Source organism: Patella vulgata, chromosome 7, assembly GCF_932274485.2.
Source record: "Patella vulgata chromosome 7, xgPatVulg1.2, whole genome shotgun sequence".
Classification (NCBI taxonomy): Eukaryota; Metazoa; Mollusca; class Gastropoda; family Patellidae; genus Patella; species Patella vulgata.
In genome coordinates this window covers 14,978,348-15,002,947 of record NC_065885.2, presented here as the reverse complement: position 1 = coordinate 15,002,947, position 24,600 = coordinate 14,978,348, and the positions used below count along the sequence as shown (strand labels likewise).

The following is a 24,600-nucleotide window of genomic DNA, read 5'->3' as shown; positions in this document are numbered from 1 at the left end:
AATTCCTTTTCTGTCTCTTGTCATTGATTCTGATCAAAGCCAGGTCTAATAATAGCCGCGAGATGCTTTTTTAATGTCATATAACGTTAATCAATATATTTTCACCTTTTTTAACTCCTCAAACATTCCATAATCGTTAAATGTGAAATATTTGACATACTCAGACGCTGTTTAATACTGGCTCTCTCTATAACCACTAACCGAGATATCATGCTACGCTAATTGATTTTTACGAGGTGTTGTTGCAAACTATTCCGTGTTTCGTAAAAAATATAACAGATAATATATATTCTTCTTACATGAATTTTATATGAATTATAATAAACGTAATCGCAACATTTTACTAGCTCTCTCTAATCACTAACCGAGATATCATGCTAAGTTAATTAATGTTTACGAGGTGTTATTGTAAACTAGGCCAATTCATTGTTCCGTTAAACATAAAATAGATAATATATATATTTTTTTACATGAATGTCTTATGAAGTATAAAAGCGATAATCGCAATGTCTGTTTTACTAGCTCTCTCTGATCACTAACCGAGATAAGTATCATGTATTATATGCTTATAGCTACTTGATTTTTATGAGATATTGTTGCACACTATTTCGTATTCCGTTAAAAATGTAACATATAATATATATATATTTTACATCAATTTTATATGAATAAAAATAGCACAACTGCCCTTTTTTTTTTACTATCTCTCTAACCGAGAAATAATGCATCATGCTAAGCTAATTGATTTTTACGAGGTTTTGTTACAAACTATTCTGTGTTTCGTTAAAAATATAACATATTCTTTTTGTTAATGAATTTTATAATAACCAGCATAATCTCAATATTTTACACGCTCTTCTTAATCACAAACCGAGATATCATACATCATACTAGGGTAATTGTTGTTGAAGAGATGTTGTTACAAACTATTCCGTGGTCCATTAAAATAACCACAATCTCAATGAATCTCAATATTACCACCCGTTCCTTTTCCTTGACATAAATAATCCGACCATTATTGTTGGCGAACAGTCGGGTAATCTTGACTGGTACAAATTACGCCCCCGTGAGAATACAAGTATGATTTTGTCAGGGTTACCACTTCTTGGACGTTTTGTACGATGAACTTATCCCCAAACGCCACCCATCTTGTTGTTCTTCTTCTTGGACGTTTTGTACCATGAACTGGTCCCCAAACGTTACTGATCTTGTTGTCCTTCTTCGTCTTCTTTGGGGAGACCAAGCCTGAGATCCCGCCAATTCAAGTTTATTGGACAATTGCTCATCGATGTATGAACAATTCCAAGATCACTGCGATGGCGTCATGCTCAATTTCTGGTCCATATAGTACGCCCGTACTTTTTGAATTTGGAACTTCATTTATGCTTTATAGAACGGAGACGGTCTAGTACATATATGACGTGATATGTGGATTTTGCGTTACGATAAGGGTTAGGCTAGGTCTAGGGTTAGGGTTAATATCTGCAGATTTCGTCATGGTCTCGAGATGTAAAAAGGGCTAACTCTAACCCTTCTCCTAACCCTAACCCACAATCCACATATGACGTAATATGTGCTAGAATGTGCTAGACCGTCTCCGACCTAGCGTTCTCCTAATGGAACAAATGAAATACGAATCAATACACGTGTGTATGTTCCTCTACTTGAAACTACCAAATGTCCGCTGACCGTGATCGGGATGGGGAAAATTCCCCTTTAAATTTCCGTTTGGCATAAGAATCGCCCTCGTCAGCACATTAGCAAACGAAACTAATAATGGTCATTGTCGTGCAGATGTTTGGTGATAAAGGAAGACATTAAATCAAAACAGATGAAATAAACCTTTTTATTCGAGTTAAAGTAGCCAAGTCTTTAACACAATATCATCCACAGTCTTCGACATTGACAAAACGAATTATTTTTCAATATAAATCAACATTGATGTTGTGATCTTACCGGGAAAAGACGGGCTTCCGATATCTAATATTTAAGACAAAATAAACATTTCACCATTGGTACGCGAATCGTGTACCAGGATGCTTTTCAGCGCCATTTGTAACAAGGGACTCGAAGACCTATCTAACAAGTCATGTCAAACGCGTATTTCGCCGAACATAACTGATTTGAAATCAGGGTAAAAACGGAAACAATTGAATGTAAATCAGTTTATATACATTCATATTACATTTTTATATGCGTTGCGACCAATTTGTGTCAATTTCTAGGTTTCCAATATACAGCGATTATCTCAAATTGAAAAAAAACCCATAATTTAATTTCACTCTTTGATTGAATCCCCCCCCCCCACACCGCCCTTAATTTAATTTCATTCTTTGATTGGATGCCCCCCCCACCTTCCCACCCTCCCCTAAAATGAATGTCCTTGGCCGTCGCTCCCTCTGTCCACTGTCTGCACACCATTGTCTGTCGCCATCTGAACTAGTTTTGAGTCTGCTAAAGTCTAACTCCACTCGTGTGTATCATTCCAGTCATTCAGAAATTCTATATGTATGCAAGTCTACTACTACTAGACACAAGACATGTTTTCTTATTTCAGGCATGTCAGAATGACCAATATGTGTCCTTGACATTGGTGTCGGATAAAACGAGTGCACTAAATAGCTTGTCAAATAGCATATAGAATATCAATAAAACACTCCATATTATGTGTGGCTTGACTGAAGTCCTTCAAGAAATAATCTGTTGACTGTCAGATGGACGAGCTAGTTTTTCTTTAATAACATATTTGGATTTACATCCGTCATGGCATATTTCCAATAACGCGTTATATTTTATTTATAACGTGTTTACGATGAGTTATGCCAGCCATATAGATTGATTGAAATAAGGCTATGGTTCTTTCTGATATTTACGCTTTCCACATTCAGCACAAATTAAATCATATTCAACTTTCTAAATACCAGAGTGGGAGGACAGTCAGATTTCCCTTTATTAGTGGCGCAGGGTAAAGGGCCCGACAAGGCACACCGTCGTTCGGATGGGACAAAAAACTGAGGTCCGGTAAAACATTATCGTGCAAATAAACAAACCCCGTGTAGTGGGGATTTGAATAGGTTTGTGCAGAAATAGTATGTTAACCCTCATTTCATTTCTTTTCTACTAAGCAACAGAGATAATTCGGAAGAGGTATGTGTGGGGGGATGGGGCGAAGTCTGTATTCTAACGCCTGAACACGACCAATACCTAGGCAACAGCTGTTTGGTTTACGTTGCGGTAAATGGAAATGGAAACGACAAGAAACCAGACGTAATATGCAAGGCCCCACAAAATTACCAATGCCAAATCTTCCCTTATTTCTAGTGGTGGTTGGACGTTTGAATTAACTAGATTATTTTGGTCTAGCAGAAATGTAATTTATAATCCCAGCTAGACCTATTAGTTGGAAATGAAATGAAATGGGTTTAACGTTCTACTGTTCTGCTCCGACTGGGCTAATGAAGACATGCTTACGCCATACAGTTTGTTATGAAGGAAATTTTGCCCGGACAGCGGCGCTACGGTCTACTCTTCCATCGAATTCCAGGTGTGCTCCGCCCTGCACCACTGAGAAGAAGTAACCACACTAGAAAATCCGGATGAACTTTCTCGGTCAATACCGGGATCGAACACGGGAGCTCCATGTTAGCGAGCATTTTATTAATTTCGAAAGTAGGTTGTAAATTACACAAAGATTTATAATCATGGGTTCCAGATTAAAAAAAATATTGTATTGTTAAAGGTTATTTTTAAATCTGTTGTCATAAAACCTACTAGAGATATTTATTATTTGTAGTGTATGTGTGGGTGACATGTCATTAGAAAGGAATTTCAGATCAATAATACAACTCAACATGTACTTTATTATTACAGAGACCAGCTTGTTCTAGGCATTGTTTTATGTCACATGCCATGTCAACAAAATAATGTCCTACATCAAAGATTCAGCTGTTGATTTGTTCATCGGGGGATGAATTACGTTTTGATAATTGGGAGAGAGTGGGAGATAGATAGATAGAGAGAGAGAGAGGGGGGGGGCGAGGGGGGGGGGTGAGTCTAGGGGGATTTAGCATTTTTTCGACACTATCAAGATAATTTCGATGAGCTACATTTGATAACTTAGAGAGAGTGAGAGAGAGAGAGAGAGAGAGGGGGGGGGGGGTAATTTCGACACTTAACAGTATTTTTTTTTATTGGCATACAGGGGTTGTTTGGGTAACCGCACAGTCCATAGAGGTAGGCCATACTAACTGGTTAGGGTCATGTTTAGGGTTAGGGATTAAAACTTGGGTGGGCGAATAGTCGTAGGCCTAGACTCTGTAAAATGCCGTCCATCTTTGCACCTGGCCATAATATGTGAGACTGTACAGGAAATCGTGAATATGAATTCACTTTAGGTCATTTAGGTCAGGAGGGTAGTGACAATACCCCTGGAACAGTGTCCCATACGGAATATTTTAAATCAGTAATTATAACACGAATCAATTGGCCCACTACCGTGTTCTAGAAAAACCTTCATAATTAATGAAACAACCATTACGGCTTTATATACTATGTTATGGAATCCTGCCAACAGATGAGATTTTCGCGTGCTCAACTATCAACAGAATACGTGTAGCAAATTGTTATTTAGTGTTTGTATTGGAGCGATTTTTTTCAACATCAATCATATTAATAAGTCCATAAAATTTAATCAACAGATGAAAGTGGGGGTTTAACTGTTAAGGGGACATAACTCCCTCGTTTAATTAATTACTTTTGACAAATAGAATGCTGCCGATAGCCCGATATAGAATGATTTTGTTCTATTATCACTGCCAACAATATGCTATAAAGATCACCGGCTCAGTATGACTCATTGTAATAAAAATACGTTTGTTGATACATTGAAGCCAATGGATAGTAACCCAGTCCCAGATATAACGATTTTTACTTCAGCTCAGCTGTGAAAATTGCCACCTTAATAGTTTTGTTGAAATTTGAATAGATTTTTCAGATATTTATCGAGCATATTTATAGATAAATGAATTAAAGTTAAATAAAATTGAGATTCTTATACGCCATGTAGTGTAGGCCTATTACGGGAAGTCGCCTGTCCAACCTCGTGGGTTTTCTCCGGGTCCTCCCCCTCCGGTTTCCTCCCACTGCTAAAGACCAACTCAACAGGCGTGGTTTCGATTCCTGGGTTGTACGTGACAAGGAGTAGGGTCGCCTGTCCAACCTTGTGGGTTTTCTCCGGGTCCTCTAGTTTCCTCCCACTCCTAAAGAAATCGGGGGGGGGGGGGGTGGCCGAATGGTTAGCACGCGCGCGCTGTATCATACGGTCTGTCAATGAGTCAACTGGCGGGGTTTCGATTCCCCGCTTGTACGTGACAAGGAGTAGGGTCGCCTGTCCAACTTCGCGGGTTTTCTCCGGGTCCTCCGGTTTCCTCCCACTGCTTAAGACCCCTACGCGCAAGCGAATGATTGAAATAAAATTGAACCATGTGTTAGTCCCGAAATGACCTAGTTTGTGTCGAGTGGACGTTAAACCCCATTTCTCTGTCTCTCTCCCTAAAGAACTCTACCTGCAAGCGAATTATTGAAATAAAATTAAACAATATTATGTTAGTCCCGAAATGACCTAGTTAGTGTCGAGTGGACGTTAAACCCCATCTCTCTCTCTCTCTCTCTCTCTCTCTCTCTCTCTCTCTCTCTCCTATTACGGGAAACTAAATCCTGACAGTGACGTTTTCGTCCACGCTTCGTCGAATGCCAACTGTCATTGGTTCTTTAGTGCGTATGCCATCATGGGTGGACGGGCCTTAGAAATGGTTCCACTACTGATATCTTACTTCTTGCCCCCAACCACGTAGTGGACGGTTTTAAGGACTACCTTTGAGTAGGTTTCGTAATCATTTGATTACAAAAAAGTTACTGGCCTATAACTCCCTTAATTTCCAATTAGTTTGGCCCCAAAAGATATTAATCCACATTGAAATACAAATGAAACCTAACCGCATAATTCTATGATTTTGAAACATCCAAGGCATCACCACAAGGAGAAACTGTCCAGTGGATATTTTAATGGTTCCTACTTCATTGTTTGTGATAAAAGCATTTATCTATGCTTTTCTTGCAAGATCCTGCACCACAAAGCTAGACAATCTCCGCCAACACCGGGACCAAACCGAGGACCCCCATGTTAGTGAGTCAGCGTCACACTCAATGAACTACAGTCACACGGATAACAAAATACGAAACGTTTCCTCATTTATTATTCAACACAAATTGTGTAAGGCAATCAATTTTAATCCCCAGATAAATAGCAGTCTTTGTTACAACGTAGTCTTATCCACTGAGCCACCGTGGCTCCCCGACGGGATTAGAAACAGAAGAAGACAGGTAAGACCAACAAGTGCATGACTTTGTTGTGATTACATTTTAAATAATAGTTCATTCCAGAATAGTGATTACATTTTAATCCAAGTCTATCTTCAAAGATAATCTGAGGATAACAGATCCATATTTATTTCGTTTCGTGTTCAGTGTTCTCCGATACTAATTATGAACTATTAAAACGAAAGGAAACATGATCTATTTTAATCAGACGGTTAAAGTAGCTAAGTCTCTAACTCAATATCATCCAAAATCTTCGACATTGAAAACACGATTTATTTGTCGGTTTAAATCAACATTGATGTGGTGATCTTACCGGGAAAGGATGGCCTTCTGATATCCAATATTTAAGACAAAATAAACATTTTACAATTGGTACACGAATCGTGTACCATAATGCGTTTCAGTGCTATTTGTAATAAGGGACTCGAAAAACGAGGCTAGGCATATTCCACAAGCCATGTCAAACGGTGACGCTATATTCTTATCTGGAGAGCATGCCCAATAAATACTATCGGCGTAGACTGAAATAACCAGAAGCTAGAAATTGAAATTCGATTGAGAATACTGGAGCATGTCGCCGAACCTAACTATTAGAAATTACAGTAAAAACAAAAACGATTGAATGTAAATCAATTTATATACATTCACATTACATTATTGTATGCGTTGCGACCGATTTGTGTCAATTTCTAGGTCCCAAATATTAGCGACTTAGCTCCTTTAATTTTTATATCATCATAAGAAATATACAAGACACAATTCTATAGGTAAAATATCTTCCTAACCGTGTATAAGAAAATTGAGAATGACACTTTAAAATATAAAATTAAATTCAAAGATTGTAATTATTTCACGAACCGAATTGAAGGAAATACGCGTTCAAAAACATTTTCTATAATAGAATTGTTTCTTGTAATACACCTGTCATCTACTAAATTTGAAAGAAACGAATGATAATATGTAGAATTTTCACGACCTGGGTCAGAATGATCGTGGTAAACTTATTGAGTTTCATGATAATATATGTTTCCCCATTCTGCACACAGAGATCCATCTACTTCATACTTCGAGAATAAATCTCTGTCATGAATGACCGCCATATCCAAAACTTATTATTTTGTTTTATAATGTGGTTCTACTTCGTTTCACATTTGGCATACATAGAAAGAGTAAACAGACCTATTCAATTCCATTAAATGGAAGCAGAATTAATACTTCTCAAAATTATCGAAGTATACTAAGTGTTTTTGACTAAAATCGTCGATTTAGGACTTACAATATCGGTCAACTAGCTTAGTGTCTGTTCTCAAGCGGAGCTAACTGTAGACCGACACCCTAAGTTTAGTATGTTTTTCTCGGGCCGAGGTCACCTTGATATTACCAACAGTTTAATCAAAACTGGTCTTTGCCTTTCTTTCAGTTATTGAATTTACGACCTTAGCCTATTGACCCAATCTCCATTATCGTGTGTAATTCTTTACTTAAGGCAATCGTTCTTTCTATTGGGTCCTGAATCTATAAAGATGGACAAGAGTAACGACATTGTCACACAGTCGGGTGTTGATTTCTGGGTCATTGCCACTCTTGGCAAAGATGCAGGCTACAAAATGGCATTTAAAGAGACTAGTGACATGAATGATTCGAGCAACACAGGCGACCCATGCACCAATTGTCAATGTTTCCAGACCGTTCGAAGATGTTTGTTCCTGATACAGTTGCCCAATACAAAGTTTCCGATGGGGGGGGGGCATTTTAAGCACACGAAGCACATACAGTAACACCCATACGTCTACATTTATTTCTACTCGAAGGTTATGAACTATTTTTAAACTATTGCTAATCTGGGCATTTCCTTTGTCGCTCTGTATGATTCCAGATAATCAGTGTTTATTCAATTCAGAAAGTCCTCTTGTTTCATCTTGTGAAAAGTCAATCAATATGAAGACAAGACAAACTCCTTCTGGCTAGGAATGGTCGAAGATTTACAGACATCTTTTGTTTATTAGAAAATAATGCCAATTTTATGAACTTCTTTATACATCTTCGCCGGCGGTCAGGAGACTGGACTCTTTTAACTAGATTGCCCAAGCTGATGGGTTAGTGCTAAAAGCCAAGGGCCATTGCAGATTTCGTCATCTAGGTCACGGGATGTAAATAGGGTTACGGTTAGGATAAGAATTCGGGTGAGGGCTAGGACTAACCCTAACCCACAATCTCGCCAACAATCACGTGCCCTAGCCCTATTTACATACGAAATCTGCAATGGCGCTTGGCTTTTATCTTTTACCATGATGTGAAGCGAGAAGAACCATCGAGGTTTTTCAAGTGCAGACAAAGCATGTCACGGTTTGCACCTATGTTATAAGGAAAGTGTGTCCACTAGTTCGGATGTGGGTTTTCTCCGGGTCCTCCGGTTTCCTCCCACCGCTAAAGATCCCTACGCGCATGCTAATTATTGAAATAAAATTAAACCATATGTTAGTCCCGAAATGACCTAGTTTGTGTCGAGTGGACGTTAAACCCCATTTCTCTCTCTCTCTGTTCGGATGTGACACATGTACACATTGACGTGCACGTGAATGAACCATTGGCGGTTGAAAATCGGAGAAATGTAGATAAAAACGTTTGGGCAAAATTCGCCTACCCCAGGCTGCAAACGTAACACCACAATATCCTTGTTTCAAAAAGAACTTTGGTATACATGTATATAAAAAAAATATACCATAATATTAAGACGGAATAGATTTTCTTAACATTTTCTGAGCAGACACATCCCGGAGACAAATATGATAAAAAAATCAATAAGGTGCATATTGATATTACAATACAGTGCTACATGTACCTTCGGCAAAGTTGCTTAAAAAAGAAACTCTTCTAAAAATCAACTTGATATGATGTTTAAGGAAATAACTACATGTATCTTGTATAGCAGAGAGAGAGAGAGGGAGAGAGAGAGAGAGAGAGAGAGAGGGAGAGAGAGAGAGTTTAACGTCCACTCGACACAAACTAGGTCATTTCGGGACTAACAGGGTTGGTTCAGTTTTATTTCAAGAATTCGCTTGCACGTAGGGGTCTTTAGCAGTGGGAGGAAACCGGAGAAAACCCAAGAGGTTGCAGGCAGCAAAGGAGAAAAAATGTGGTGATCAAAATCATTTCATTATTTAAAAAAAACCACAAGGATTACAACAGAACTGAGTAAACGTCGCTGATTGTCATTGGTCGGGGAGCCACGGTGGTTAAGTGAATAAGACGCTGGCCCGGTACCTTGGAGGTCGTGGGTTCAATCCTGGTGTTGGCCGAGAAAGTTCATCGGGATTTTCAGGCGTGGTTTCCTCTTGCCAGTGGTGCAAGACGAAAAATCGAGGTCCCGTGTTCACATTAACGCATGGAAATCGATATAAGAGTAGGCCGTGGTGCCGTTGTCCGGGCAAAATGTCCCTCATAGCACACTGTATGGCGTATGCCCATCTTCATTAGCCCAGTCGGAGCAGAACAGTAGAACGTTAAACACTATTTCATTTCATTTTGTCGGACAATATCTAATTCGAATTAATTCAAGTTGAAATGTACTTAAATTGATTATTTATTAATGTTTAATTATGAACGGCAGATAATCTCCCGATTAAAATGATTTTACTGCTATTGTCTGTGATAACATCCCGGTGAAATCGGGTATTAAAGTAGCTAAGTCTCTAACTCAATATCATCCAAAGTCTTCGACATTGAATACACGAATTATTTGTCAATTTAAATCATCAGTGATGCTGTGATCTTACCGAGAAAAGATGGGCTTCTGGTATCCAATATTTACCCTACGAATCGTGTACCATAATGCGTTTCCGCGCCATTTGTAACAAGAAACTCGAAGAACGAGGCTAGAATATTCCACAAGTTATGTCAAGCAGTGACGCCATATTCTTATCTGTACCAGATGCTATAGATTGCCATTCGTTGGAGACTTCTGGCGTAATTCGCCGAACATGACTGATTTAAAATTAGAGTATGAACGGAATGTAAATCGGTTTATATATATTCATATTTCATTATTATATGCATTTGTGTCATTGTCTAGGTCCCAAATATTAGCGATTTAGCTCCTTTAAATAAATATATTAACACGTGTAGGTGGTGCTGGCTTGCTTATATCGTCTGCGAAATTTTAAATTCATAATGTTTTTTGTTAATAAAGAAAGGAATTAATCCTTTTTATTATGATATTCGTTTTACAGATTCAATTTTCACAATATTGTAGTGTGCCTTGGATTGAACACCCCTCCGTGACGGTCATCGACTTTAACCCTCATAACAAAAGTAGCTCATCAATAGAGGTCAAAAACTACTATCGGGCTGGAATTTCTCGGATGAAATAATATTAATCAGTCTGGCTAACAACTATATGAGTAGGACTGTAGACTAACACACTGACGTCTACAGAAACTAAAAGTAGACTCAATCTTTTCATTTTTGCCAACAACCTGTTGAGTACAAGATGGTCTAAAGCTGAAGATCTGGACACAACATGGTCAGGAAAGGGTGTTATTACACCTACTAGTCTAGGTTCTATTAAAGCATACTGATTAAAAACACTATTTCTCTCTAAAATAACGTGTTCATATTAAAGCCATTACATGCTGGTAGATTGGCGATTGGTGGCTATAGATGTGGAATCTGTGAAGTCTATATTTCCAATTGCTTTTTAATCTAATAGCTTACGTTGGTGTTTTAGTTTTGAAAAAATGATTTATGTTCTCTTCATTTGTAGGGTACCGGAAAGACGCCATCATTGAGTAGTTTTCTTTTGAAATATATAAAGTAATATTTCGGTTTGATTCATATTATACTTAATATCTTATTTTCACAAATGTTACCATGGACCTTATAATGTATTTTAAGGTCCATGATGTTACTAAAGAAATCCACCGGAAACCCGACAGGAGCTATTTTGCAGAATATTTTTCTTCCAATGGTCATTTTCAAATCAGAACACCTGGATTTTGCTAATCTGTTAACAGCCATAAAACGAAAACTGGCCGAGATGGTTTTACATTTGACTAAAATAAAAAAAATCTATTAAGCTTGTAAATGTGTGTTGGTCATTACAGCTTGGTAGCAAATGGTGATCATGTGGTACTCAAGCTATTGTAATATGATGCAGTGACCAATGATTGTGGATTGACTGACTAACCTATATAGACGCTTATACTAATACTTGCTTCGATATCACCATAGGTAGAAGCAGATGTTAAAGTAGCTATAAGTCTCCAACTCAATATCATCCAAAGGTTTTGACATTGAAAACACGAATTATTTGTTAATTTAAATCAACATTGATGTTGTGATCTTGCCGATAAAAGATATGGGCTTCTGATATCCAATATTTAAGACATAATGGAAATTTTAAGATTGGCACACGAGTCGCGTGTCAGAATGCTTTTGCGTGCCTTTTGTATTGAAGCGACTCGATGAACGAGGCTAAACTTATCCCAGGGGCGAAAACTACCGATGTAGACTGGAATAACCAGACGCCAAAAAATTGGGATTCTTCGCGTCTTTCGTCAAACATTTTCTAGGATATATCATATCATATGTTTTGGCTCTATTGTACTACTTGTATTTTGCTTATAACAATATGTATGCTGCTCTATCTTATCTTATTGTTCTTCTAGAGGGTGTAGTATTTCCATGTGAGTTTTATACACTAGCTAATATAATACATCCCGGGATTTCTGAGGCAAAGAGAGAGAGAGAGAGAGCCAGAGAAGTGGGGTTTAACGTCCACTCAACACAAACTAGGTCAATTTGGGACTAACACTTGGTTCAACCTTATTTCAATGATTCGCTTGCGCGTAGGGGGTCTTTAGCAGTGGGAAATGAAATGAAATGGAATGGGGTTTAACGCCCTACTGTTTTGCTCCGAACTGGGCTAATGAAGACGGGCATACGCCATACAGTGTGCTATGAGGGAAATTTTGCCCGGACAGCGGCCTACTCTTATATCGAATTCCATCTGCAAAGGGATCTTTTACGAGCACGCCAATGTGTACATGGGACTCGGGTTTTCGTCTCATCCGAATGACTAGACAGCTGTCCTTGTCAGGCCCTCCGTCCTGCATCACTGACAAGGGGAAACCACGCCGAAAAATCTGGGTGAACTTTCTCGGCCAATGCAGGGATCGACCACGCGACCTCCAGGCTAGCGAGCACGCGTCTTGCCCACTTAGCCACCGTGACCCCCTTTAGCAGTGGGAGGAAACCGGAGGACCCGGAGAAAACCCACGAGGATGGACAGGCGACCCTACTCCTTGTCAAGTACAACCGGGGAATCGAAACCACGCCAGCTGACTCAATGGAAGACCCCATGAAACAGCGCGCACGTACTAACTATTGCCCCCCCCCCTTCATAACTGATTAGAAATTACAGTAAAAACAGAAACGATTGAATGTAAATCAGTTTATATACATTCATATTACATTATTATATGCGTTGCGACCCATTAGTGTCCCATTTTTAGGTGCCAAATATTAAAAAAATACCCCCTTTAACACATTTCACCTAACCGTATGTCTATGCACTAACACACACTGGCTACCCCTGTAGTCCCAAAATTACCAAATTAAAGATACATTATGGGAGATTAGATAAAGAGCTGGCAGTCCTCACTATAATAGTTAAAAACATGATAATGTAAAGGAGATTTGCTGAAGATTTCAGTCAACTTGATCTTGATCACTCTGAAAAGAGATTTTAGCGATTGACTTTTCGGCCTAGCCCCGATCATCATTACTAAAGTCGGTACGATAATAAAACATAAGTCTCGATTGTCGGAACCTAATCCAATAAACATTGCAGGCTAGCGATGACATGGAGAGTTGATTATGGTCTGGATAAGTTAATTAATGTCAGATTAATAATTTAGCTAACATTTCAGGCCTAAAGGAAGACATGCAATAGGCAGATTTAGCTCTTGCATAATGTATGTTTAAAGTAGCTAAGTCCGTAACACAATATCATCCAAAATCTTCGACATTGAAAACACGATTTTTTTTGCAATTTAAATCAGCATTGGTGTTGTGAGCTTACCTGGAAATGATAGGCTTCTGATATCCAATATTTAAGACAAAATAAACATTTTACCATTCGGTGTACCATAATGCGTTTCAGCGCCATTTGTAACAAGGTGCTCAAAGAATGAGACTAGACATATTCCACAAGTCATGTCCAACGGTGATATCATATTCTTATTTGGAGAGCATGCGCAATAAATAATATCGGTGTTGACGCTAGAAACTGACTTGCGCCTGAGACTTCTGGCATATTTCGCCGAACATAACTGATGACAATTCACAGTAAAACGGACACGATTGAATGTAAAACAGTTTATATAAATTCATATTACATTACTACATGTGTTGCGACTAATTTGTGCCAATTTCTAGGTCTAAAATATTAGCGATTTAAGCTCCTTTAAGTTTCGAGTACGATTAACTCCATTTTTCTTTTGGTTACAATATACAGCACCAGCTTGTTTGGTAATGTGAGTGCTCGGAATTTGTGTTGGTGTATAAATTTTGTACCTTTTTTTTAAATAGACATTTCGATGTAACAACAATTTTATCCAACTATATCAGTAAGTTCTTCCATTTTGTAGAAGATACGACCCTGACCTACTTTCCTTTAAGTTCGTGTATAATTTTTGTACTTTATTTTTTCGATAGACATTTCGATGTAATAACAAATTTATCCCATTATCATTCAGTCCTATACTTGCAATTTCTAGAAAATACGACCCTGACTTACTTTCTTAGTAATGTTGGCACCAGGAATTGGTGTAGTATATAGTCTCAACATGTAAACAGAGTATATTATAATAATATAAGCCTACGTTATCAAACAACGTGAATGTTATAGAACATTTGTTTCTCGTGTGATCAGCCTTCCATTGTTTATTTTATCACAAGTGGCGTTCGTCGTTTATAAAGATTGATATATCATGAACCCAAATCCTAACAAAAACCAAATGATTCCGGTCTAATATTTCTCACATCAGTCGCACTCTTGTTTGTTTATTAACCCCGATGTATACGTACTATCATTACGTCATTGTTCCTGTGCCTAAATCAATACAGTTTTTCTATGTCATAAGGTCTGACGATGAGTGGTGTTATCTATGTAAAAGACAAGGTTGCGTCCTATTTGGAGTGCAGACAAAGAGTTCAATACTTGCATGTCTAATGTATTCTTTAAACTGTCGTAAATGTCAAAGCATACATTTACGACTAGGCAAGTTGCCTCCCTTTAATATAAACTGCGCTTTTAGGTCAATGCAGCGAAAATATTTTTTGACTTTTGTCCATATCTCTTCTATTTAGTAAACATTTTGATTCCTTTCCGTTGTTTTATTTTTATTTTCAAAATTGTGGATAAAGGCACAAATAATCTTTTTAGTGGTGGGCGTGTTAATAACAATCGACTGAATTGTTTCAGCGGCATTTAGTAACTGAATGAGGACGTAATGACACATTATACTGAATAAGAGTTACTATACTTAAACTTTTATTTATGGCGACGTTTCGACGAGGGTTCTCTCGTCTTTATCATGCAAAGAATGACAGAACTCTCGTCGAAACTTCCAAGTAACTTGTATTCCATATAATTGTGTCACGTGTTAACAATTGACTGATTTAAATACCGTTATTATACAATACTGTCTTACTATAATAGAAAGTTACTCGAATCTGACATTAATATGTTACCCTCCGTGTTTCGTACAAGCACGTCAGTATATCTCAACGTTTTTAGCTAAGTTCTCGTAGCTAATTAATATAGTGCCGAATTTAGATACAAGGGGTCCTATAAGTTATTCCACTTATGAGGTCCCTCCCAACCCTCAACTCCCATGACCAGGGGAAGATGAAAGTGTGTTTTAAACACTATTAACGAATCCTGGAATGATGACGAATGTTTAAAACTACTGCTAGTGCATGTAGGAAAGGCAAAAGGTAGTGTCAAAAATATTATACACCTTGACCAGAGGCCCCCTAGATCTTGAGAGAGGTTTAACAACCACTCGAAATCTAATAGGTCATTTAGGGACTAACATATGGTTCAATTTTATTTCAATAATTCGATTGCAGGTAGGGTTCTTTAGCAGTGGGAGGAAACTGGAGGACCCAGAGAAAACCCACGAGGTTGGACAGGCGACCCTACTCCTTGTCACGTACAACCCAGGAATCGAAACCACGCCTGTTGACTCAATGACAGGCCTTATGATACAATGTCTCCTTCCACAAAAGTGATATTGCAAATCAATCCTGTCAATTCATAGGCACTGAACAGCTATTTTTCCTGTAAAATGTTTAATATTCCTCTTGTATCACTTACACACCAGCAATACATCTGATTAATTCTTAGAATTACAATTTCAATACACAAAATAATGGAATTATTGCTGCTAATGTTGTTCCCTTAAAATGTTTAATATTGGTGACCTACTACCAATATGGTAATAATAAGCAACCAATTGGGCACATTTCCATAACATTTATATTATTTAAATCCCCATGCACGTTCTGTACACTAGTGAATAATTCTTTTTTAATTCTGAGACACTGAATAGAGATTACTGTATACATGATAATTTGAATTATATTGTTCTTGTATGAATTATACTTCTTTTAGATATATCATATTATTCCTGTACCAATCAATCTGATTAAAACACATATCCTATTTCGTTTCGTTTTTTATAGTTCAAAATTTCATTTTACTTGTCTTTACTACACTAGGATCTGGAAGAGTTGTTATCATTGACCTGTTCTGAATGGTGTGAGGGATTAGCCAATGAAACGTTCTGTTCCTGCGAGCTTTTGGAGTGTTTTGCATGGAACTGTGGGTAATCCACTAGTAACATCAATGCTGATTGGTTAATCAAATGTCTGATATCATAGGGTCAAAAGCCACTCATATGACCTCTGACACGACCTATCGCTAGAACTGGTCAGATCTTCATGCAGTGTAGGCCATCGAAAGTATAAAAAAACAAAACGAAATATAGATCTGCAAATATATATTATGTACCACTTATACTGCTAGGATATATCATACTGCTCTTGTAAAAAGTTTAATATCGCAGACATACTACCCAGAGTATTAAATATTCGTCGTTCAGAGCGACAGAGTATTCTCTCTAACATGTAAATCAAATGATGATGAAAGATAGGGAATGGTGTACCTAGTGAAAGTGATATATCCAACTGAAACAAAATAATATAACTTGATTAAAAATAATTCAAAAATATTTCACAAAAAAAATCCAACAATAAATGAAATGAAATGGGGTTTAAAATCCTACTTTTGTGCACCAATCAGGGTATTAAAGACAGTGTGCTATGAGGGTAAGTTCCTTCCAACAATCTGGCTTTGACATACTCTTCTTCGAATTCCCACTGCCAAAGGTTCTTTTTTATGCACAGAACCTTGATTTTTCATTTTATCTGAATGACTGGATTGTCACTTCTGGTATTGCACACATGACCATAGAAACATCAGTAAGGGTGTGATAGGGTGTATTATTTTGAGAAGACTGCATACAGCTTTTCAAAATTCCTGTAATTTAAGTGAACTCACCCAGTGTTTTATACAATGAAGAGGAGTGATATCTTCACCACTATACATGGCTGGATTAGTTAAAATACCACGAGCAGCCATCACACCTTCAAATAACATAACATTAGGTATTATACAATTAAATAATTCTTTTTTTCATTTTGTATTTTTGTTTCAGTTTTTCTACATTTCAGGATGTCAGCTGGTGAAACGACTCAAGGGGGCTATATTATTCATCAGAGACTTTAGTGAGTTTGTAAATAGATGATGTCTTGACAGGATTCGAAACACTGCTTTTCAGTTGGCTCTTTACAGTACACAAGTAAGAACACTACACATTGTTAATATTTGTCAGATGTTAAATAAAATATTAAATATAAAATACCTAATATAAAACAACAGAAAGTGAAACACAAATTGAAAAAAATCTGATAATGATAAAATTGTGATATACAAAATATAGGTTGCCAGGCTACAAAATTTAAGCCCATCAGCAGAGTCCTGTTTTATCTCTGACATATAAACATATATGTAAACATTTTATTATCTACAACTCCCTCAATACATTACTACCCATAGACACCAGTTTTGTCAACTGTAAATAAAAAATCTTGTAAATTTTCAATATCAACATATTACGCTAGATTACCACTATCACGTTTCGCGCTACAACTGAAACCGTGGAGTAATCGTGGTGATCCTATCAGGTCTTATCATATATTGTGGCCAGTCGCAGCAATCGTGGATCGTATCGAGAGGTATTTGAATGTATCTACATGTACCAGATCGTGGACGCAATCCTATCGTAACGCATCGCACAACAGTGGGAACCTAGCATTATCTACAACTTTCTAAATGTATCACTTACCATGGACACCCGTTTTGTCGACTGTGAGTTGAACATCTTGTAAACTTTTAATATCACCATTAGCTATTACTGGTATATCTATATTTTCCCGTATTAACCTAATAGCTTCTATATTAACAGGATCATTTCTCTGGTCCTTTGTTCGACCATGAACGGATAAGAATGAGACTCCAGCTTTCTCGGCTTTCTGACACAGATCTACTGTTTCCCTGTAACAAACACATTTACAGGACTAATAACAGAAGATAAATGTCTGGAAGGAAACACTACCACTAGGATTTTACATCCACCTCTATACAGCTGGAATAAGTAGACAAACGAAGGGGGAAAACAATCAACAATTGCAGTATTGTAATACATAGGTCACAATCCTATGGAATACAATTACTGTTTATCAATTTGCGACATTTTGACTAGACTTCTGTTGATAAAGACTCAAGACATTGTCCAGTAAAAAGCAGTAATTTAATTTTAATTCCAGCGAATTGTGACCTGTCTATTTCCAGTTCAATTACTAAATGCCAATGAAATAATTCAAACATTATTGTAATGAGCCTTCACAATGCTGTCTGAAGTCATTCAAGTGCTTAGAAATGCCTAATTGGAAACTAATGTCAGTGTTTGAATGTCTAAGTTTTTTTGAATGAACTAACTTTTGTTCTATCAACTGGGAGTCGGTGGTAATCCTGGTATACATTTTCTTTAATTGCTCATGTTTATAAATAGACCATAATAAATCTATTCAAGCTATATTTTAAAGATTTCAAAACAAATAGAATAGATGAAAACAAAGTAAAAAGAGTTGAAGTTAAAGTAGCTAAGTCTCTAACTAAATATCATCCAAAATCTTCGACATTGAAAACACGATTTATTTGTCGGTTTAAATCAACATTGATGTTGTGATCTTACCGGGAAAAGATGGCCTTCTGATATCCAATATTTAAGACAAAATAAACATTTTACAATTGGTACACGAATCGTGTACCATAATGTGTTTCAGCGCTATTTGTAATAAGGGACTCGAAAAACGAGGCTAGGCATATTCCACAAGTCATGTCAAACGGTGACGCTATATTCTTATCTGGAGAGCATGCCCAATAAATACTATTGGTGTTGACTGGAATAACCCGAAGCTAGAGATTGAAATTCGATTGAGAATACTGGCGTATGTCGCCGAACCTAACTGATTAGAAATTACAGTAAAAACAGAAATGATTGAATGTAAATCAGTTTATATACATTCATATTACACTATTGTATGCGTTGCGACCCATTTGTGTCAATTTCTAGGTCCCAAATATTAGCGACTTAGCTCCTTTAAGTATACCTGAGGTTTGAATGGATTCTCATCTTAACAGATATGGTAAAATTGTCATCTGATATTTTAGATCGGGTTTGTTTCACCATATCACATAATAATTCAGGTTTATAGATTAAACATGATCCGTATCCTGCTGCCATAGCCCATCTGAAATATATCCACATACTCATCTATAATTCATGTTAAAACTATAATAATATCAATTTTGAAACATCACCTCAATTAATGTAGGTGGAATATAGATCAGTATTAGATCATTTACATTGTTTAAGATCATGTTCAGGGTAATTTAAATATAACAAGGTTTAACATGCTGCTTTTCTGCACCCACAAGGCTAGTAAAAAAAAACCAGGCATGGCTATGTGTGTGCTATGAGGATAATTTTGCCTGGACAGCACCTTTATCTCCTACACTTCCTCAAATTCCCACTGTCAAGGGGTCTTTTACATGCACACCAATGAGTACACCGGCTGACCACACTTTCTTGTCCTATATGACTGACTAAGGATACTAGGACTTTTTTTCATTACCTGATTAGTGAGCCAATGCCTGTGACTCCCATAAGGTAGCTTAATGAAAATATAGAGTACATACATATACACATTTCTTTTCGCTTAAATGTATATACAAAATTCTTATTCTTAAATATGTAATGATAAATATAGTTATATAAACGTATTTTGTTCATAACAAAAAAAAAGAGGCCTAAAACTTTTGGAAACTTAATTTTTCTTGGGGTTATGGGGGTGGGTGTAAAATAGCTTTATTTAATGACCGCTTCCACCAAAGTCATATCGGCGACAATTCTTGGGAGTATGAAGGTAACCTTTTATACAAGACTTCTGTTGTTTTAGTTATGTAAATTGCTCGATCAAGCTATAAAAAAATTGCTTACTTTTGTGGACATCCACAGTTCAGGTCAACGCCATCTGAGAAACTGCAACATAATGATAAAAAGTTTTTTTTTACATAATTGGTGTTTTTTTAATATCCAAATTGGATATTGTATAATTTGAAGCAGTGTTTTCCAAAACCTAATAAAAGCAATTCAAGGCTTTTGGAAAAAATGCAGTTTGTTCTACATGATACACTATTTTGCATCTATGTCTATTCTCTGTGCCGGAATCATTTTATGATCCATTACTTTTCCAGATCTAATTGGGTTGTTCAAAGTCTTTGAGCTATTTAAGGGAATGTTGTCGATCCCTAACATTTACAGATTTGTTATACAAAGATACTAATATAACTAAACATTTAATTCAAGGTTTTATTTGTTTCTTTTTGCTAGGTTTACAGTTTAAAGGTTTAATGCATCATTTGCATTTTCACTAAAATACCAAATATCTCACGAACCTATCCCCGCTAAATATGTTCTCAGATAGATTATTTAACATTTTATTAAGAAAACAAAAATAAAATACCAACGCTAGATAATTTTACGGCTTGGTTTCAGTCAGATTTAAAAAAAGCTATTCATTTTTTGTTCATCCACAACTAGTCATATTGCTAAACATGCATTATGCAAGAGCTAAATCTGCCTATTGCAGGTCTTTCTTTATGCCTGAAATGTTTTCTAAAGTATTAATTAGACATTAATTAACTGATCCAGGCCTTAATCAACTCTCGATGGCATCAGAATTCTCTGATATTAAATAGATTAGAATGGTTCAGCGATACTTTGATTTAATCAAATATGGAGGACCGAGACTTAGCTTCGATCAACCAGTACGGTGGTTGAAATTATTGCACACGTCTGTCAAACCTTCAAAAGCTAATATATTCGCTTGCAATGGAGTAATTTGAATGAAATTTTCAAATTATTCATTTTACATCATCTACTTTCGAACTATTATAACAAGAATGGCTAGTTCTTTATCTAAATCTTACATAATGTATCTTTAAAAGGACACATTAGGACTTTAAAAAAGTAAACAAGGCAACATACGGATAAACTATTTCTGCTGCTGTAGAAAGATCACATGCATTGTCAGCAGCAAACTGTACAATTAAAGGACGATCACCTGAAATAAACAACAGGCAAATGCAGGTTTATTCTTTCTAGAGGTATGTGCAGCGGAACTGCTCCACACATAAACAAGCAAAAACCCATAGACAAGAATGAATGAACAAAATGGGGTTTGGCAGCTACAAGACTAATAAAGAAGGGCATAAACCAGTAATTGAATTTGAACTGTCATAGGTTCTTCAACGTGCACGGAACATAAACACTAACTAGATGCCTTCCTGCACCATAAATAGGGGGTCAACCATGTGTCGAAAAATCATGATGAACTTTGTTGGCCAACACCAGAATCAAACCCTGGACCTCCAGGTAAACAAGTGCCTTAATCAATGAGCCACCAGGACATCAAATAGACAAGGAACATCACACACACGACATTGCAGGTAGTAATGTACAATAAAAAAAATATCAAATCATGAAAACTAGTTAATTTATCAACTTTGTATTTATTTGAGAAGCCACAGATAGCATACACTATTTTGTACTATAGCGCAGTTGTCAGGGCAAAATTTCCTTTATAGCACACTGCATGGCGTTTGCCCTTCTTCATCAGCTCAATCGGAGCAGAACAGTAGGACGTTACACCCATTTCATTTGGTGCTGAAAAGTATATTACGTTAAACCCCTTAATTAAATTTAACAATCACAAGGATTAAAATGTGTCGAACCCCATTTCATTTTATTTCATTTTTTAATCTCAAATCAACCTAATATGAGTCTAATCGAAATTTCATTCCAAACTCTTACCTCATTTTGCTTTATAAATAACAGTCGCCGAGGTATGCTTACTCTTTCTTGAACACCTGGTATCATTTCTCATTTAGGGACTAACAAATTTTTTTATACTTTTATATTTGACAGATAATCTATAAATCTTTACCTTTACATGTAGAGAAATCAGCATCTCTTGCTTGAACTGATTTATTAAAACTATTAGATATTATCATTGGTGTAAAGGCTAAATCACAATCATACTTTCTCACTAACATTCTAAACGGTAATCTGTAATATATTCATTTAAAAACATTTAGAACTCATGGATGTTATTGCAATACTCCAAATACCTGTATCATAGTTCCTGAAAATAATTTACATACCTACAGTGTAATATGTTTTTATAAATATATATAATGTCAAGCCTTGAAATAATGCATCTGTCCTATTTCTCCAGCATATACAAGAACTCTTGACAGTTGGAATTCGATGAAGAGTAAGTAAAACTGCTGCTGTCCAGTCAAAATTTCCTTCATAGAACAATGCATGGCATATGTCCTTTTTCACCGGCCCGACTGGCGAATAAAAGTAGGATGTTAAACCCCATTTTATTTCTCTGTTTCGTAGCATGCAGAGAGAGAGAGAGATAGAGAAATGAAGTTTAACCTCCACTCGACAAAACTAGTTCAATCTGGGACTAACATATAGTTCAATTTTATTTCAATAATTCGCTTGCACGTAGTTGTCTTTAAAAGTGGGAGGAAACCAGAGGCAGAGGACCTGGAGAAAACCCACAAGGTTGGACAGACGACCCTACTCCTTGTCACGTACAACCCCTCTTGTGGCATGCAGGAAAATCAACACTGGTGCCTACTTACTTGGAATATCTAACCATTGGAGCACATATTTTTACTGTTTCCCCACCATTTAGTAACTCTAGAGGTTTCTTCCATGTGACATCTTGAGACATCAAATCAGTATTAGATGCCATGATCAAATATAAGAACAAGTAACTTTTATCTGTTCATTGTGTAGATTTTAATTGATCACCTGAAGGAAACATCAATCACAATAGATTAGAATAGACATTAATTTTGTTCTATTTAAATTAGATTAGATTACTAATATATGTTGGATAGTCCCGAAATGACCTAGTTTGTGTCAAGTGGACATTAAACCCCATTTCTCTCTCTCTCTAATATATGTCGGAAAAAACATTTCTCCCCATAATCGTCAAAGTGTTTTGTTTGATAAATGGTGTTCAATCCATCAAAACTTGCTTTGAAATTTCCAAGAAAAAAGGAATCCAGGACTGACAAAAAGAATGTTTTCCCCAGTAGTAACAAATACATATGACCATTTACAAACGAAACAGTATGAGGAGCGTTTTATGATACAGTTATGTGTCATAAAATGTTTGCAACTTGGGAGGCATTTGATGAATGATGCATCTCTATTTTTAATGAATCAAATTCTGGTGATATCTGCTAAATTCCTAATGGGTTGCCTGGCTATTATTGTTTGAATGATTGTTTGCACTAGCAATTAGCCTAATTGTACGCAACAATCAAGCACATTACCTACACTACAGACACTTTAAAGTGCAAAACAGGTTACGTGCCCTTGGTTTGAAATTAGCATATTTTATATTTCTCTGAAATTTTTATATATTACATTAAAGTTATGTGCTCTTGATGCTTGTAAGATACCAGATTTCTCCACTAATTCCAGTAAGAATTTCAGCACAGTACCGTATGACCAGAGGTGTCTCCAGGAATTTTAGCAGGGGAGGGTCTGGGTTTGGGTGAAGAAAGCATCAAGTTTGGCGTGTGAAGTCTAAGTGATTACCGGAAAATCTTATAAAATCAGAAGCGCTAGCTGTGGCAATATTTATAAGATTATAGTGGAGTGGCCCAGTGGAGCATTATTTGGATGAATGTAAGATAACAAATATGTGGGTGGTTCTGACCTCCTAGCCCTCTGAACAACTGCCTGATACTGCAGTCATGGTTCAACTGAACATGTAAGCTGTGAGGTCATTTTTAAATCCAGTTCTTTCTTCTATTAATAAAATTAACCCTAACATAGTGTAAAATATTTATACTAACATCTGCAAACCATTTTGATTAAAACTTCAATCTGTGTCACGATTTTACAACTTGAAAATAAATTATAATTTGCACCTATTCCTAGAGTAGGTCTAAATAAAAATTTTCCGGAGGAATGGATTGAAATTCGCGAATACAATGTACTGTATCGCTTTGTTATGTCTTTACCCTCGTTCGTTCACTCCATCACTAATGAGTACAATGTGCTCTGTTTCATCTGTGTTTTGTATTATAAATTTAGAGCTGTTCTAAAAACACACGTCACACGTGTTAATTGTCTACTTTTATTTTAACTTCCTGTTTACATTGACCTTCACTTCTTCTTCGTACATTTCCGTATATAAATTTTGACATAGATCTGTCAACATATAGAAGCCAGGATATGAAAGCCGATAATTTCGGAATCATAGATCAATATAATATTGTAAAAATATATTTTTAAGAATTATTACAGTTTTCTTCCAAAAAAAGAACACTATAACGTAAACTTCGGTAAATTCCGGATTCAAGATGGAAGGTGATGTGTTGGAAGTTTTGGATACTGATGGTAATTTTGTTATTTTTACAATTAGTAGCGTGAT

General features: G+C 36.6%; 1 protein-coding gene across 2 annotated transcripts; it reads right to left on the bottom strand.

Annotated features, from left to right (window-relative positions):
* Nucleotides 1-15,488: 15,488 nt before the first annotated feature.
* LOC126827711 (tRNA-dihydrouridine(20a/20b) synthase [NAD(P)+]-like) lies at nt 15,489-24,288 on the bottom strand. Of its 2 annotated transcripts, none has more exons than XM_050557200.2 (9): nt 24,020-24,288; nt 22,790-22,961; nt 22,078-22,199; nt 21,120-21,195; nt 20,070-20,111; nt 19,180-19,320; nt 17,853-18,061; nt 17,006-17,091; nt 15,489-16,632 (listed from the first exon to the last, which is right to left on the bottom strand). In XM_050557200.2, exons 2-9 carry the CDS (start codon nt 22,900-22,902, stop codon nt 16,468-16,470), a joined length of 954 nt encoding a protein of 317 aa, XP_050413157.1. In that variant the 5' UTR covers nt 22,903-22,961; nt 24,020-24,288; the 3' UTR covers nt 15,489-16,467. The 2 variants fall into 2 exon arrangements, with proteins under 2 accessions (XP_050413157.1, XP_050413158.1); XM_050557201.2 differs by having other exon boundaries at nt 24,188-24,288.
* Nucleotides 24,289-24,600: the final 312 nt, after the last annotated feature.

What these genes read in the sequence shown, in the direction of transcription:
- LOC126827711 (XM_050557200.2), bottom strand. Translation starts at nt 22,902, where the DNA reads ATGGCATCTAATACTGATTTGATGTCTCAAGATGTCACATGGAAGAAA. An exon ending in TGATTTCTCTACATGTAAAG is followed by an intron (nt 21,196 to 22,077) that starts GTAAAGATTTAT and finishes TGTTTATTTCAG; the next exon opens with GTGATCGTCCTTTAATTGTA. An exon ending in AGAATCCATTCAAACCTCAG is followed by an intron (nt 18,062 to 19,179) that starts GTATACTTAAAG and finishes TGTTTGTTACAG; the next exon opens with GGAAACAGTAGATCTGTGTC.